General features: G+C 42.3%; 1 protein-coding gene across 4 annotated transcripts in view; it reads right to left on the reverse strand.

Moving 5' to 3' along the window:
- Positions 1-1,065: 1,065 nt before the first annotated feature.
- Gtf2a1l (general transcription factor IIA subunit 1 like) overlaps positions 1,066-17,613 on the reverse strand; it is a 35,167-nt gene continuing 18,619 nt past the window's right edge. For all 4 annotated transcript variants that reach the window (XM_037197966.1, XM_028893092.2, XM_037197964.1 and 1 more), the window contains 3 exons: positions 4,381-4,641; positions 3,642-3,731; positions 1,066-1,348 (listed from right to left, as the gene is read on the reverse strand). In XM_037197966.1, coding sequence (XP_037053861.1) covers positions 1,241-1,348; positions 3,642-3,731; positions 4,381-4,641 — 459 coding nt within the window. In that variant the 3' untranslated portion in view covers positions 1,066-1,240. The remainder of the gene's footprint in view (positions 1,349-3,641; positions 3,732-4,380; positions 4,642-17,613) is intronic.

A 17,613-nucleotide genomic window follows, 5' to 3' on the forward strand; every position in this document is an offset into this window, starting at 1 on the left:
GGTCCTCTAAGGATTCAGGCTGAGCCAGCCATGAGGAATAAGCCAGTAAGCAGCACTCCTCCATGGCCTCTGTGTCAGCTCCTGCCTCCAGGTTCCTGCCCTGCCTTCACTGATGAACTATGGTATGGAAGTATATGCAAAAATAAACTCTTTTCTCTCCGAGCTGCTTTTGATTACGGTGTTTTAACACAGCAACAGAAACCCTAACTAAGACAGTCAGAAGATTAAAAAGAAATGTTAACTGGAGAGAGAGCTCAGCAGTTAAATGTACTGCCTGTTCTTCTAGAGGCCCCAGGATGGATTCCCTGCACCCATGTGACAGCTACAACTGTATATAACTCCAGATTCAGGGGATCTGATGCTATCTTCTCTGTGGGTACTGCATGAACGTGATACACAGACATACATTCAGGCAAAATATCCATACACATAAAATTAAAAATAAATAAGTCTTACTTTTAAGAAAGTACAAATGGTCACAAAGTGAAATCACCTTTGTGAGCCAAAACTATCTAGTTTTTTTTTTATTGTTATTTATTTAAACATCACAGAGTCAACTAGATAATGCAGAAGGCCACCACACCAAAGGCAGGTGTAATTTCTGCATCTTTTACTGCACTTCTGTTATGTGTGCCCATGTACACTCAAAAAGAGACTTCACATTCTAAGTGCATTCCATGGTGTGGATCCTGGCCAAAACCTTGAAAATCACTGACTCGGATAATTCCACAAGACCTGGGTTTTTAAACAGCATGGTCTGAGGCTGGTGAGTGAGTACCAAATCCAAAATAGTTTGGTGAACTCTTACTTCTCTCTGTGGTTACCCCAAACCTAAATAGTTAGATCAGTACCCAATAGGATGGATATGGCACTTCACCTCGTAGCTTACTTTTGAATGGATTTTGTTTGCATTTTGAAAAGACATGGGGTATTCGGAGTGTAGGTGGGGCTATGGTGACTTTTCTAATCACTAAATGTGACACCTCATGGTGCTCTCACAACAAGGAGACAATGAAGGAGGCACCAGCCAAAACAGAAAACAAAAGAAATGTAAGGCTGTCTATCTGTATCTGCATTTGAACTATCATTTTATTTCATTAAATTTATTTCATTCCATATAGTGAACAAAAAGTTAATCAACTCTTTGATGGACTACATATAAAATAAAAATGTGGTTCACAGCATACAATATACCAGTCCCACGTAGGTTCACAGAGCTGATGTACTGAGCTTCTAGCATTTACCACTCGGCCTCACCAATGGCTTTTGCAAATACATAGTCTCTCCCTCCAAAGCACATGACACCATCCTTCAAGTAGAATTTCCATCTGTTCTTGCTTCGGTGAATCTGAAGAGAGAAAAATAATCCAGACTACATTTGTAAACTAAGAGGTCACTTCCATTCTTTAAAATAGCAAATGGGATTATTCTGACCCTAAATGTAAGACCTCCTCAAGATACTTTACTCATTCTTTGGCAAACATTTGGGTTCCTGTAAGCCAAACTGTAGTGCATTCCTGCTGAGCTCCTGGCCTGGCTCCAGAGAGCAGCACCTAGACCCAATCCTTCCTTTGTTCAACCACACCTTTTGTTTCTCCTATCACCCTGTGTGAATCTTGTCTGAGAGTCAAGGATCAGAGAGTCCCCCAAGAATCAAAGGCCTGTGCAAAACTTGGTTCAGGAAACCCGGAAAACCACGGTACCTGATAAATCAAGTAATTTGCACTTGGCATTTGGTCCCTGGAAGCTCCTTTTAGGTTGCTTTGAAGGTGCTGAAATTAACTGCTAAACTGTAAATAGAGAGTAAATAAAAATGCCCTAGGTGAAGGGATAGGGCTTCAGTCCTTCGAGGTTGGACACCCCTGCAGCCATGAAAGGCTATATTCATTCTTTGGATGCATCTGAGTCTTCATTCCACAGATCCCAGTTACATCCACACACTTAGTTACACCAAACACTAGCTTAAGTATTGGAGATATATCAAGTCATTCGTACACCATGGGAACCATCACTCCACATCTAAGTATCAATGATTGGCCCCACAGTTACTAGAGCCAAGTCTGTGGATTGCTCAGGCCCCTTATGTAAATGGTTTCGTGTGTTTCATACAACCTACACACATCCTTGTGGAAGATTTACATAATCTCTAGGTTATTTGTAACATCTAATGCTATGCAAAAATGTTTTTAAATAACAGTAATACTAAATTGTTCAGAAAATAGTGACCAAAACTAAGTCTGCACATGTTCAGGAAACATTTACATTTTTCAAAGGTTTTTGATCCCCTTGGTTGACTCTGCAGAGGAAGTCACAGGTATAGAGGGCTGACTGTAGACATGTTATGTATGTTTTTTTTAAAAAAAATCCTGCCTTTGAAGAGTTTACATTTTATTGGAGATGGAGACCAAATCTGATAAATTATCATTTTTTATCTATATAAAATGTTAGAAGGAATAAGGAGATTTTGTAGAGAAAAGCTTATTTTTATAGCACTTAAAAGCATTTCCTCTGTCTCCTTTAAGTATATCAAATTATGACTCAAAAACACTATATTAATACCCACTTCATACACACTAGGATGCCAAGGATCTGAATGTCACATGGCAAGCAATAGCAAGGATGTGGGCATCCCAAACAATGCTGGTGAGACTGTCCCGTGCACATACTCCATCCATTTGTGTCTCTGCTTTACATCGGGCTACACTCTGCATGCCTGCCTTCCATCCCTCTCTCCGAGATACAAATCATTCAAGCCCCATTTCAAAGGCTCACATTGCCCGTGAGGGGTTCGTGGAGAATTCTAGCAACAAATGATTTCTTGTATTTCCTTGCTACTTTTAGGTCTTGCTGTCTGCCACACAGCTTAAGGTTTGATTCATGTGTCAGCGGCATTTGCCTTACTTGTCACGCTATTCTAACATCTGACTTGCCTGCCATCTTATCGTGTGTGGTTTTTTTTATCCTGTAAGAAATCGTGTGCTTGAATAAGATCGTCCCCTCCTTAAGACACAGATTATCATTTAGGGGCTGGGGATGCAGCATGTGCTACATCCTAGGTTCAATCCACCACGGGGGTGGGGTGGGGAGAACAATGATTATCACTTTCAAGTGTCACTGTCCCATACAGCACAGTGGTAGACCCAAAACACACCCTCAACTTTACAGAATTGGGCTGCAGATCATTTACTGAGAATTAAGCCTTGCTACACAAACGTAAGGACCTGAGTTGGAGACCCAGATCCACATGAAAAGGAGCTGGGCACAGCAGTGCATGCTTATAATCCCAGTGCTGGGGCAGCAAGCATGGGCGGATCAAGGGGACTTGTTGGCCATCCAGCCTAGCCTACTTTGTTAGCTCCAGGCTAATGAAAAACCCTGTCTCCCAAAACAAGGTAGAAAGCTTCTAAGAAACAATAGCAGAGGTTGTCCTCTGGTCTCCATGCACATACACACCCATACACACATGTGCACCCACACAAGTGTGCAAATAATGTACATGCACACACATACAGGACTAAACAGCTGTTCTATGAGTCACTTGACTGCGAACTGGAACTCGCCATCATATTTCATACTATTTTATGTACCTTCCAGTATGAGTTCAATTAATAAACCCCAAGTCCAAAAGGTGAGCACAGTACCTTATCATACTGACAGACAATTACATTATCTGTGTCAAACAGGTCTGGCACGTCCTGCTCACTGACATCATCTCCGGAATTTAGAGGATCCTAAAGATGAAAGATGATCACATTAAGGGATTTCATGATGCTTCAGTTTTTTTTCAAAGATAGAAAGACATAGAAGTAAAGGGACCTGAAGAGACAGAATAGCATTTTTGCTTCAAAGTCAAATAACCTGGCTTTGAATTCCAGCATGACCACTTAATAATTACATGATCAACCTTGGGCAAATGATCAAAATTCTCTGTATCTCGGTTTTCTCATCTATGAAATGACAAGTCCAAATGAGACCCACAGGACGCTGGGACTGTTAAAGACGGTGACTCAGAGAAGGCATTACCACAGGCAGATACCTGAAGGCAGCCGCAAGCAAGAGTCAACAGCCCTCACCAACTTAGTCACCATATCCCACTCAAATGCCACCATGTTTATTAGAAAGAGGACAGAAACTGTCTCTCCTAAGCTGCCTACTACGTCTACTTAAGAGGAACAAATATGAAACCAGTTCCTAATCACGTCCCAGCAGGTGAAAGCACAGTTTAAGGTGGGAATGTTAAGGCCCTGCATACAAATCACTGATTTTGAAAGGGTGAAGATGAGATCAATCTTAATTAGATTTGCATTTGGCCATGAAGCACACAAAAGCACAAATCTCACAGTTAACAAAACCGAGTCTCGGCTCAGGTGAGCGCCTCACCTCTTCCATGGTGTCTATTTGGTGGTCTTCGTTGTCACTGCTGTTGGCTGTGGAATCTTCGTTGGACACACTGTCAGCTTCTTCCTCCAGCACCTTAAGGTCGCCTGCGTCCGAGATCCCTGGGAACTCATTCTCGTCTATGTCTCTTATGCTTCCCACTTCTTCAGTGGAAGAGTTATCACCAGTTCCATCTATTTGAATTATTTCGTTAATATCATCATCAGTTACCTGAATATTCAGGTCCCTCTCAGAAGTAGAATTCTGCGAAAAGAAGAGGAGCTGTTGAGTTCTTCAGGTCAAACAGGGCATTAAAACACTGAATCTGAATGGTCAGTGACTGGCAAACACCCGAGTGGCCATTTAAATGTATCTTTGCCTTCTAAGATCAGTCTCTAAACTTGGAATTCTGTGATATCTTTAGCATTTCTAACAAGAATGATTGTTTGGTTATAAGTTAAGTAAACATACTACCATACGCTGGCACCAAATGAGCTCACTGCTTTCACATAATATTTGCCACCATATGTGTGTGTATGTATGTATGTATGTGTGTGTGTATGTATGTATGTATGTGTGTGTGTATGTATGTATGTATGTATGTATGTATGTATGTATGTGTGTGTGTATGTATGTATGTATGTATGTATGTATGTGTGTATGTATGTATGTATGTATGTATGTATGTGTGTATGTATGTATGTATGTATGTATGTATGTATGTGTGTATGTATGCCCTTAGATAGCCCGTACCTACTGAATTTTAACTTGATTAAAATGGCAAAGACAGTGACTAGAGAAATTATGCAAATTCCAAAAGACTCTATAGGTCAAAGAAGCTAACACAGGATAGCTATATTATTTCACTTCACCAGAGGCACCTGTTGTAGAAATGTTCATGGAGATGAAGTAAAATGAGGACTACCAAGGTGTGGGAGGAAGAGAGAGATGGGGTGTGGGGGCAACTGTCTTAGTTAGGGTTTCTATTGCTGTGAGGAGACACCATGACCACAGCAACTCTCATAAGGAAACATTTAATTGGGGCTGACCTATAGTTCATAGGTTTAGTCCATTATCTTCATGGCAGCACACAGGCAGACATGTTGCTGTACAAAGGTAGCTTGAGAGTTCTTCATCCAGATTGGCAGGTAGTAGGAAGAGAGTGAGTCACTGGGCCTGGCTTGAGCATCTGAAACCTCAAAACCTGCCACCAGTGACACACTTCCTCGAACAAAGCCAAACCTACTCCAATGAGGCCACACCTCCTAAAAGTGCCACTCCCTATGGGCCTGTGGGGCCATCTTCATTCAAACCACTACAGGCATCATTTAATGCTTCTCTTCAAGATGAGGAAAACCTTCCGGAAATGCATAGTGATGGTGGAAGAATTTAATTATTAACCCTGGCTATATAGATACCTTTTACTTTCATCATTCTCTCTCTCAAACAGAGCTTACAAGCATCTGGTAAATATTTTATATACATTTTCAAATTTAAATCTAAGTGTAACATACTGAGATGAGACACTATGGCTTATAAGACCACAAAGGCAGCAAAGAGTGAACCGGGATTGAAACCCAAGCTTGATTACAGAAGTTCCCCACCAATGCTGCATATGGACTCTCATTCATCTGTCCCGGGTGGGCTAGAGCTCCCCGAAATGTCAAGGCTGTCACTGGTGGGCTAGAGCTCCCCAAAGCTCCAAGCTTCTTAATAAAAGGAGGTACTTTATGTAACCATAAATACCCCAGAATTTACAGCACAATTCTTATCCTTTTTGACAAAATCAGCCCCTTAAAAAACTAATCAAAGTGTGTGTGTGTGTGTGTGTGTGTGTGTGTGTGTGTGTGTGTGTGTATTATAAAAAGGGAATATGCTTTATGGACAAAACCTCAGATGAAAACACTCAGCCAAGGTCTTGAAATGTGTACCATGTTTCTAAGAGACATGTGCCTGATATGAACAGAGTTGTACATGATAAATGATTTTTCAGGACTCCTCTCTTTTGTGAAGATGATTAACATAAACATTCATTTTTTTTCTCATTAAAAGGACTTTATGTGAATTTAATCATTTATTTTAATGACTAAAAAATAAATTAAAATCATTTAAAAACTAATGGGAGTCCAGATCTGGTGCCAACAGCAGCTCTCTGGAGGCTAAGGCAGGAGGATCCTGTGACTTCAAGGGCACTGTCTCAAACACAAAACCTTGGTAATGAGCGCTAGATTCTGCATAGTAGCACAAGGCCGTGCTGGCTGTCTGGGAAGCATGGGGACAGGGACACACGTTATTAACAATGGGTCATGTTGGCCCTCAGGACTAGGTGCACAAGGACAGATCAAGGGCACAGAAAAGACAGCTAGCAGACCTCAAAGAGCCTTCACATATCAGCCTAAGAAACTGTTGGAATCTCCCAGATCACTGAAGCTAGGCCCAAGAAGCTTTGTTCTGGTTTGAACAAACATACTTTCTTAGTACTCCTGTGTTTGTGGTGGTTCAGGCAACACAATTACACACCTCAATGCATCGTTTTAAGACACTACTTTAACATAGGAAATATTCAACTTATTTATGAGTGGATGGCTAGCTTCTGGGATGCATATCCATATAAATATTCTCTACAATGAATCCTCACAAAGTCCTCTTTAAAAATAACCTTACATAGAAGATTTAACATTAATAAACATACAAGTAATTAGTTTACATGCAATTAACTTTTATAACATTGGAAACAGACTGCCTTCACAGATGGAATGAAGGTGCATCCCTTATGCAGAAATGAATGGCTATGGTGTGACTGAACTATAAATAAGTCTAAATTACAGAAACAAGATAATGTTTATTCATGGACAAAAAAATGGTCGCTGTCACTTACGATAAAAATGCTAAAAAGAATAGCACTGCCATACTATCAAAGAGCAGAAGCCAAACAAACTATCACATCACAGCTTTGCTTGATTCCATTAAAAAAAAAAAAATCTGTCCTGGGGTACAGGACGCTGAAGAACAAAAGGCCCTTGGTTGTGTGGAATGTATAAATACATCTCTCTGTGAAAAGAATGATGGCCATCTCCAAGTGCAAATACTATGTACCCGAGTCTCTCCTTGTCTATACAAGATGTCTGACCATCAGTCAAAATCAAAAATAACAGGAAACCAAAAAAAGCAAGAAAGGTCAACTATAGGCAAGAGAGCCAACCAGGAGAATAGGACGCAAATGTCAGAATCAGACTATGATTGACATTAGGCAATCCAGTGGGAAACATGGGCAATGTGGATAACATGGTCCTTGCATGGAAATTTCCTTGGACATATGGAAATACCAGTCAAGTGGAAATTCTATCAGAGTAGAAATTCCACGTGAAGGAGTCATCAGTACAATCAATACAGACAAAGGAAAAATCAAACGTATGCAGAAAAAAGAAAAGAAAGAACACAAACAACCAGCAAGCAGTTTAATAACTACACCAGGTATAAATGGTCTAAAGCACCAGTTACAAAGCCATAAGGCTGGACCAACTTAGCAACACTTGATACTATCCTGTGTGTAAGAAACCACTTTAAATATCGCGCAGGTCAGTTAAAGGTATCTAAGGCGACGGCTGCTGAGATGGCTCCGTGGGTACAGCCGCTTGCAGCCAAGCCTCACAACCTGAACTTGACCCCTGGGGCCCACACTGTAGAAGGCGAGAACCTATTCCTACAAGTTGTCCTCTGACCACACATCCATGCTATGACACATACATACATCACACACAGACACAAAATAATTTAAATGCAAAAGTATTTAAGTATGGAAAGACAACATGTACCATGCAAACACCAATCAATCGAAGTAAAACTAAAATGGTGATATTAGACTCAGAACAAGAAATAGTACAAAATATACATAAGAATATTGTCCAACAATAAGAGTCTTTTCAAGAAGAAAACAACAATCCTAAATTTTTATCCATGTATCAATACTGTCAATATCACTTCAAAAATACGTAAATCAAAAACAGCTGGGGATGTAGCTCAGGAGTAGCAGCCATGTTTATTATACACTAAGGCCCTGGGCTCAAGCTACAAGAACAAAAACAAAAATAACTAAAAGAATTAAAAAAAATAAATATGTTCACAACTGTAATTTCTCTCAGTAAACAACAAAGGCATTTGCAATAATTACTCAGTAACAATGCAGAAGACCTGATCAATGCATGCAATCTATACGACCTAACTGACATGTATAGAATATTCTATCCAAAAATAGCCAAACAGCTTTTTATCAAGAGCACTTGAGGGCTGGAGAAATGACTCACCACTGATTGCCAGTGTCAGGCAGCCTACGACTGCCTCTTCCTCTCAAATGCCAGGGTTAAGGGCATGCGTCTTCCCCCACTGCCTCCCCCAGGCAACTCTCAGCAATCCTTTGCTGAGGAAACTTTGTCCACCTGTAAAGGGCATCTACAGAAAGCCCACAGCCAGCACAGCACTTGCTAACAAGACTCGACATTTTCCCCCTTGGGATCAAGAGCAAACCGCTGGCTCTCTCCACTCGAATTCTGTACCAGAAGTCTTAAAGAGATGAGGAGAAAAAAAGAAAGAACAATGTTGACAAGGAATCAATTAAGCTGTTTCTGTTCACAATGATTATAACTATATAAAACAATTCCAAGGATTATACAGAATTACTTGGTCTTAACAGGTGACAGAATGTAAGATTGGCTTACAAAAATCAATTGTGTGTCTGCACAGTAGCAACAAATACTTAACTGAAACTGTGAAGCGGTACATTTGAGGCAGGATGGGAAAAGAAACTGTCTACATTCACTAACACTGTTGCCAGCTTCCAGCATAACACCCGACGGCAGAATGCAGTGGGACAATGTACTTAAAGAGTTTAAAATAGGGAAAGGGTGGAATGCAATCCCCATCCCAACAGAAAACACTGCTGTGGTTTCTATAGCTGTTGCCACGCTTCCCTGTCTCCCCTGCATAAACTCTATGCAGTTTACCTGGCATCTTAAACAAGAGGGGAAGATTAAAACATTCCCAGATAAAAGGTAAAGGGATCCATCACCACTGGTTCCCCTCGGAGCCCTTTGGGTTGAAATCAAAGGCCACTGTCAGATAGGAACTGGGAAACAATAGGAAGACATTTTCCAGGAAAAGGGAGTTGATGATAGCAAATACAGAACTGTAATTTCAGTTCCATTGACTTTTTATTCTTCTCTAAGACTCAAGAGACAAAAGCATAAATCTATGTTAACGTGTCTAACTATGTAAATACAACCTGTGACAATAAGGAAAAGCAGAGAATGGCTGAATTATGAGGAAGCAAGCTTTTGTGTGGCTGAATTTGTTGCTGTTGGACTCAGCAACAAATGTGAAGATAGTATATTTAATCCTCCTAATAACCAAAAGCTATAGAAAACAGCTATGGAATATCACACAGTGGGAAAGATAAGGAAATCAAAATGTACTAATACAAGAATGCCAATTAAACAGAAAAGAAGGAATTGAACAAAAACTCAAGGTACACAGAAAACAAGAAACAAAATTGTAAGAGTTAGCCCTTCTCAATCAATAATTACCTAAAACATAAATGAGTTAAATTATCTCTCCCAATCCATTTTGGGTTTTTTTTTGTTTGTTTGTTTTTTTTTCCCCGAGACAGGGTTTCTCTGTGTAGCTTTGCGCCTTTCCTGGGACTCACTTGGTAGCCCAGGCTGGCCTGGAACTCACAGAGATCCGCCTGGCTCTGCCTCCCGAGTGCTGGAATTAAAGGCATGCGCCACCACCGCCAGGCCATTTTGGGTTGTTCTAACAAAATATCTCAGCCTGAGAAATCTATAAAGAGGTTATCAATGATTATGGGACTCCAAAAGGAGCCAGCACTGGTTAGGGTCTGGTGAAGATATCACAAGCATAGGGAAGCACAATGGAGGGACCAGAGGGAGAAGTGACCGGAAACAGAGCCAAGCCAATGTTTTTTCACACCTGAAGTTCATGGAGACACTCTTTGAGCCATCCCATTTTAGGAGCTCAGCATGAATCTACCCTGATGGTGAACCGTGGTTCTGGCTGATTTCACCTTCCCTTTTCAAAAGCTCCTACAACCTCAGCTCCACCTTTCTGGAGAATGAACCAGCCGGAGCAGATTCTGTCCAAATTATTTCGCAAAACAAAACCCACAGACTGCAGACTGGATTGGAAAGGGCAGAATTCAACCATCTGCTGTCTACACGATCCTAACTGAAAAATCTAAGAACATGCATGGGTTGACAAACGAAAGGACAGAAAAATAAATGCCACACAGTAGCATTCAAAGGAGCTGCAGGGCCTGTGTCACTGTCAAAAGGAAAAAAGAAAGGAAAAAGAAAGGAAGAAAACAGGCTTTAAGATAAAAAACACTGTTACAGGCCGGGCGGTGGTGGCGCACGCCTTTAATCCCAGCACTCAGGAGGCAGAGCCAGGCGGATCTCTGTGAGTTCGAGGCCAGCCTGGTCTACAGAGTGAGTTCCAGGAAAAGGCGCAAAGCTACACAGAGAAACCCTGTCTCGAAAAACCAAAAAAAAAAAACAAAAAAAAAAACCTGTTACAGAAAGAAAAAAGAGAGGGAGAGGAAGGAGGGAGGGATGGAAAGAAAAACATAGAATCCTAAAAGATCATCTCATCAACAAAATTATAATTAGAAATGTCACCAAATGCCAAAGCCACATACACGACAAACACTGAAACAATGGAAGGCAGAGACAATACTAGAACAGGAAGAGACCTTAACACCACACTTCCGGGTGTATACAGACAGAAATTCAATGACATAATAGTGAATGTAATGATCTAATCAATAGGACTTAGGAAACTCTTCCTCTAGTTCATTTTCTCTCAGTGTTATGAACACCACGAACAAAAGCAACTCGGAGGAGGGAAAAGTTTATTGGACTTAACACTTACAAGTCATGGTCCGTCACTGAGGAAAGTCAGGGCGGGAGCCAGATAGGAGCAGAGACCGGAAAGGTGAGCACAACTGCTTCCTGGCTTACTCCCCGTGGCTTGCTCGGCTACCATCCTTATACAGCCCAGGCCCACCTGTCTAGGGATGGCACCACCCACAGTGGGCTGGCCCCGCCTACATCAGCTGGTGATAAGAAGCTACCCCACACACATCCCAGCAGGTCAATGGAGGCAATTCTTCAACTGTGGTTCCCTCTTCCAAGGTAACTCTAGTGTGTGTCAAGTGGACAATAACTAACGCTCACAGACACACAAAGGAACTCTCCATCCAACAAAAGCAGGATATATTTTCTCAGATCACAATAACAATCACTAAGATTAATTATTTTAGGATGCAAGACAAATTCAGAAAAAAATCATACTAAAGCATCTTTTATGATGATACTAGAAATAATTGTGAATAAAGTTACTAAAACAAAGAATTTAGAATAAATATTAGACATCCATAACTAGAACATGGTAGCATGAAGAAAACTAGAAAATCTATAAATATGTATCAATTAAACATCATATCTTCAAACCCAATGGTTTAAAAAAGAAATTACAAGATCTTAAGGTCTTAAATGAAAGGACAGTTAAGTATGGAGCACATACTCGTAAGCCCAGCACCCAACAGGCTGAGGCAGGAGGATTGTCAGTTCAAGGTCAGCCTGAGCTCTCAATAAATAAGTAATAAAATTTAAAATGAAGGGCACATAACACACATTCCAAAGCTTATAGGTCCTGGAAGGGAATTTTAAAGTTTTAAATACTTATATTTGAAAGACCAATCTCAAATTAACAACCTAACCTAACACCTTACAGGATGGCAGTGGTAGTGGGGATCCAAGGTTTTCAGAAGTACTAATAAACAGAAATAAGACAGAAAATGGGGAAAGATGAAAGAAAAATCACTAAAATTGAAGGTTGGTTCTACAGACAGATCAATGAAGTCGATGCCTCTTTATCTAGACTGAAGAAAAGGAAAAAGAAGAGTCAGAGGCCTCAAGTCCTAAGTAAAACAAGTGACATCACTACTGACCTTACAGACACAAAGAGCCTTCAGAGAACCCGAAGGACACAACTCCACCAACAAAATGAGAACTCTGGGGGAGCTGGGGAGGTGGCTGAGCAGGTAAAAGCATATGCTGCTCTTCTCAGTCCCCACACCCACACTGGGCAGCTCACAGACACCTGTAACTCCAAGGGACCTGACACCTTCTTCTGGCCTCTACAGGGGCCTGCAGTCATGTGCACAGACACATACATACACATACACAATATTAAAAATAGATCTCTAAAGAAAATGGAAAAGTAAATGAAATAGACAAGTCCTGGAGACCCAGCCCTACCAAGACTGAGTCATGAAGAAATAGTCACTCTGAACAGACTGTGGCTGTGGTTCTCTGTGTGCATATCTGTAGAGTCAACACAGTCCAAGAGAAGTCCCAGAGGCTGGGTTTCAGGTTTTTGTTGTTTTGTTTTGTTTTGTTTTGTTTTCAGTTAAGAAGCTGATTATCACATTTATATGGAAATGCAAAGGAATTAGAAAAGCCAAAATGACTTTGAAAAAGAACAAATTTGAAGGACTCTTTCTCTTTAAAGGCCCAGCTTACTTTAAAGCCACTACAATAAAAACAATGCCACACTGGTGGAAAGCAGATAGGCATGGATCGTGTAGGGGAGAGAAATAAACCTACACAGGACAACTGTGTTGAAGATGAACCGTCCAATAAAGCCACATGCTTTACACGGGGCTTCTCAGATGTTTACGCATGGCCCCTTTACAATAGAGAAATATTTATCCAGCCCCAGCTATACAAATTCCAAAACTAGGAAACCACCCAAACCCCCTACTGGTGGCCTAGGGTACAGGGCTACATGCAACAGCATAGGGTAATCTCAAGCATCCCGCTAAAGCTGCACTCTGCACAGTCCCAGTTGATGGTCATTCTGGAAAAGGCCACTCCTGCTGAAGGAAAACCGGTCCAGGGAAGGACTTTGGGGACTGGGGTAGAGGGAAGGCACCAACTACCAATGCACAAAGGGAGTCCTAGGAGTAAGGCAAAGGTTCTCCAGCACAGCTGTACTTCCTTCATATAACAGCCTGTGTTTGTCCAAGTCCACACCATACACCAAGAGAGGTGACTTTTAGTATATTTAGATTACACCTCAATGAATCTGACTTTTGGAAAGGGAGTTAGTCAGTCCTAGTCCTGAATCACGTGCCAAATGTGCTTTTCATTTTAACAGCAAAAAGCAAACCTTACGTTACAAATATCTCTTGTACAAAATGGACTGAAGTCCTTACAGGACTTGTTAAATGAGCTAGCAGCTTACTAAGGACTATGGCAAATTCCAGGACTGGCTGGGGAGCTGGCTCGGTGGGTCAGAGCACTGGCTGCTACCGAGTCCAGATCCTCAGCATCCTTCTGCCACTATGTGGGTGCTGGGAATTGAACTCAGGACCTTTGGGAGACTAGCCAGTGCTCTTAACCTCTGAGCCATCTCTCCAGCCCCCTCAGCATCCTTCTGAAAGCCAGGTGTGGCTGCTGAAGCCTGGAAGCCCAGGTTGAGAGGAGGCAACAGATCACTGGGTAGTCAGCTAGCTGGAAAACCCTAAGCTCCCAGTTCAGTGAGGCCCTGTTTGAAGGACACAGGCAGAGACCGGCAGAGAACAGTTTTCCCGTGACTGTGTGCAACATCCATACCACCCTCTTCTCCCTCCCCAGTCTCTCCCTCCCCCTGAATCTCTTCACCTCTCTCCCCCTCCCCTTTTCTCTCCCTGTTCCTTCCTCCCTACCCTTCTCTCCAGGACTTTTCCAATTGAATTAAAATAAGACCCTGTTTTTCTTAAACTAGGGAAGCTCTTTTTACTCAGAGGGAGAAGCAGTATTATAAACTCAAATTTCTAATAACTTCAATAGACTTTTTTTTATTTCTAACTTCTGTCTTCAGAAGCAAACATTGGAAAGTTCACATAGATGCTCGCTCTGACATCCTTCTGGCTGGACAACCAAAGAAGCCAATAATGTTCAACAGCATTCATAGTGAATGGGGAAGGACCATGCACAGGGAGATTCAAGTATTTCTCATGGCCAACCACCCACCAACAAATCCTCCAGAAGAAATGTTATGAAGGGGCTGTTGTTCCCTCCCCAAAAGAGCGAACAGTTCCCCAGACATTAAATAGAGGCTTCAGTGCTGTTCTTTAGAAAACTGAAAAAAAAAAAAAACCCTGCAGAAAGAAGAATATAACACTTTGTCCACATTTTTGATATATGCATTGAAAAAAAACCCAATAATTCAAACCCGTGGCTTGAAAGTCTTTGAGCTTTATGTCAAAAAAGAGGAGAGGAGAGTTCTGGAATTACTGGCTTTTGCCCAGCAGTAATACAGACCACATGCTGAAACCCACAGCATGGGCCCTCTACAGAAGCAGAGGAACCCTGTCTTGTGGAGGGAGCATCCTCGGACGCTCCACTGGTGTGCAGGGTCTCAAACTCTGCCAAGTACCGTTACAAAGTTGTCAGTCTCCAGCTTGAAAAGAAAAAAGGGCTCACAGCATAGGAATTGTTTAATGATGTCAATGTGTGAATGGAAATTAAAATTGGATGCCAGCTGCCCTCAAAGCAACTGGTATTTTTACCCTGTTGAATGTTAAAGGAATGTCAGCGCCGGTTCTTCCATGAATCCTGTGTGAATGTGGAAAATGTCAGCAGTTCTGCTGCAAGGCGATGTAATGAGGCAGGGTGGCTGCCTCAGCCTTTCTTCTGTACAGCAAACCAGCTGCTCAGTGGCCAAGATCTTCTACTGCAGGAGGTGTCTAAAGTGTGTGTGGGTTTTGTGGCTAGGTAGTACAATAAGCAAATAAAATAAGATTCCTTAGGATAAAGCTTTGCCCAATCCAGCTTCCAATCATTACAATTTAAGACATAACTATGTTATTGCAGCGGCGGGTAAGACAGAACTTCAAAATACAGGGTAATAAACACAAAGCATAAGAAACCTAAATTATAATTCAACAACCTCTCGCATTCCATCTTCAACCTAAATTATGTACAATCCAGTTGTTCACAGGGCAGGACCAAGCTTCTCTTATTCTTAACAGAAGCTGAATCTAGATCAACCACAATATGGTGACAGCAGCTACACATTCGCAGGCTGTGACAACAGTTCCCTGTGCCACACTACCCCCGTCTGCCAGGTGTGCCGTTCAGACTCCTTGTCACTGTGACAGGTACCTGAGAGAAATAATTTAGAAGAATTTACCTTGTCTCATGGTTTCAGGGCTCTGAGTTCACTGGTTTGGGCCTCCAATGAAGGAGACCATCATGGCAATGGAGCATGCTTTGGAGGAGGCTGCTCACCATAGCAGCCAGGAAGACAAGAATATTCATACTTCTGGGCTTTCTATTTCCTCCTATATTCCATCTGGACCCCTGGCCTATTAGATATTTCCAGTCATATGCCGGGAACATGAAAACACTCTCATCGACACACACAGAAAGGTACTTCAACAATCGCCTAAATGCTTTTCAATCCAACCAAGTTGACCATCAAAACCAACCTAACTACATCGAAACTAACCAATACAGCATGGAATATTATATTATATTTGATGAGTTTAAAAAATGTTCATCAGTTTTCCTTATCAGATAGGGCTTATAGAGAGATTTAGAAACTGTCCCGTGTCTGTGACATGGCTTAGCAGGGGAAAACATTGCTACCCTAATAGCCTGAGATAGATCCCCAGAACCCATACAGAAAGTCAGAGGCAGTGGTGCACATCTGTAACCCTAGCACTCCTATGGCAATATAAAATGATTGCTGCACCCATCATCCTCCATCACTGTTCCCATCATCCTCCATCACTGTACCCATCATCCTCCATCACTGCACCCCATCATCCTCCATCACTGTATCCCATCATCCTCCATCACTGTACCCATCATCCTCCATCACTGTTCCCATCATCCTCCATCACTGTACCCATCATCCTCCATCACTGTACCCATCATCCTCCATCACTGTACCCCATCATCCTCCATCACTGTACCCCATCATCCTCCATCACTGTACCCATCATCCTCCATCACTCTACCCCATCATCCTCCATCACTGTACCCATCATCCTCCATCACTGTACCCATCATCCTCCATCACTGTACCCATCATCCTCCATCACTCTACCCATCATCCTCCATCACTCTACCCATCATCCTCCATCACTCTACCCATCATCCTCCATCACTGTACCCCATCTTCCTCCATCACTGTACCCCATCATCCTCCATCACTGTACCCATCATCCTCCATCACTCTACCCCATCATCCTCCATCACTGTACCCCATCATCCTCCATCACTCTACCCCATCATCCTCCATCACTGTACCCATCATCCTCCATCACTCTACCCATCATCCTCCATTACTGTACTCATCTTCCTCTATCACTGTACCCATCATCCTCCATCACTGTACCCATCATCCTCCATCACTCTACCCCATCATCCTCCATCACTCTACCCCATCATCCTCCATCACTCTACCCATCATCCTCCATCACTCTACCCATCATCCTCCATCACTGTACTCATCTTCCTCCATCACTGTACTCATCATCCTCCATCACTGTACCCATCATCCTCCATCACTGTACCCATCATCCTCCATCACTGTACCCCATCATCCTCCATCACTCTACCCCATCATCCTCCATCACTGTACCCATCATCCTCCATCACTGTACCCATCATCCTCCATCACTCTACCCATCATCCTCCATCACTCTACCCATCATCCTCCATCACTGTACCCATCATCCTCCATCACTGTACTCATCATCCTCCATCACTCTACCCATCATCCTCCATCACTGCACCCCATCATCCTCCATCACTGCACCCCATCATCCTCCATCACTGTACTCATCATCCTCCATCACTCTACCCCATCATCCTCCATCACTGTACCCATCATCCTCCATCACTGTACTCATCTTCCTCCATCACTATACCCATCATCCTCCATCACTGTACCCATCATCCTCCATCACTCTACCCATCATCCTCCATCACTGTACTCATCTTCCTCCATCACTATACCTATCATCCTCCATCACTCTACCCATCATCCTCCATCACTCTACCCCATCTTCCTCCATCACTATACCCATCATCCTCCATCACTGTACCCATCATCCTCCATTACCATACCCATCATCCTCCATCACTCTGCCCCATCTTCCTCCTA

This window comes from Peromyscus leucopus, chromosome 22 (assembly GCF_004664715.2).
Source record: "Peromyscus leucopus breed LL Stock chromosome 22, UCI_PerLeu_2.1, whole genome shotgun sequence".
NCBI lineage: Eukaryota > Metazoa > Chordata > Mammalia > Rodentia > Cricetidae > Peromyscus > Peromyscus leucopus.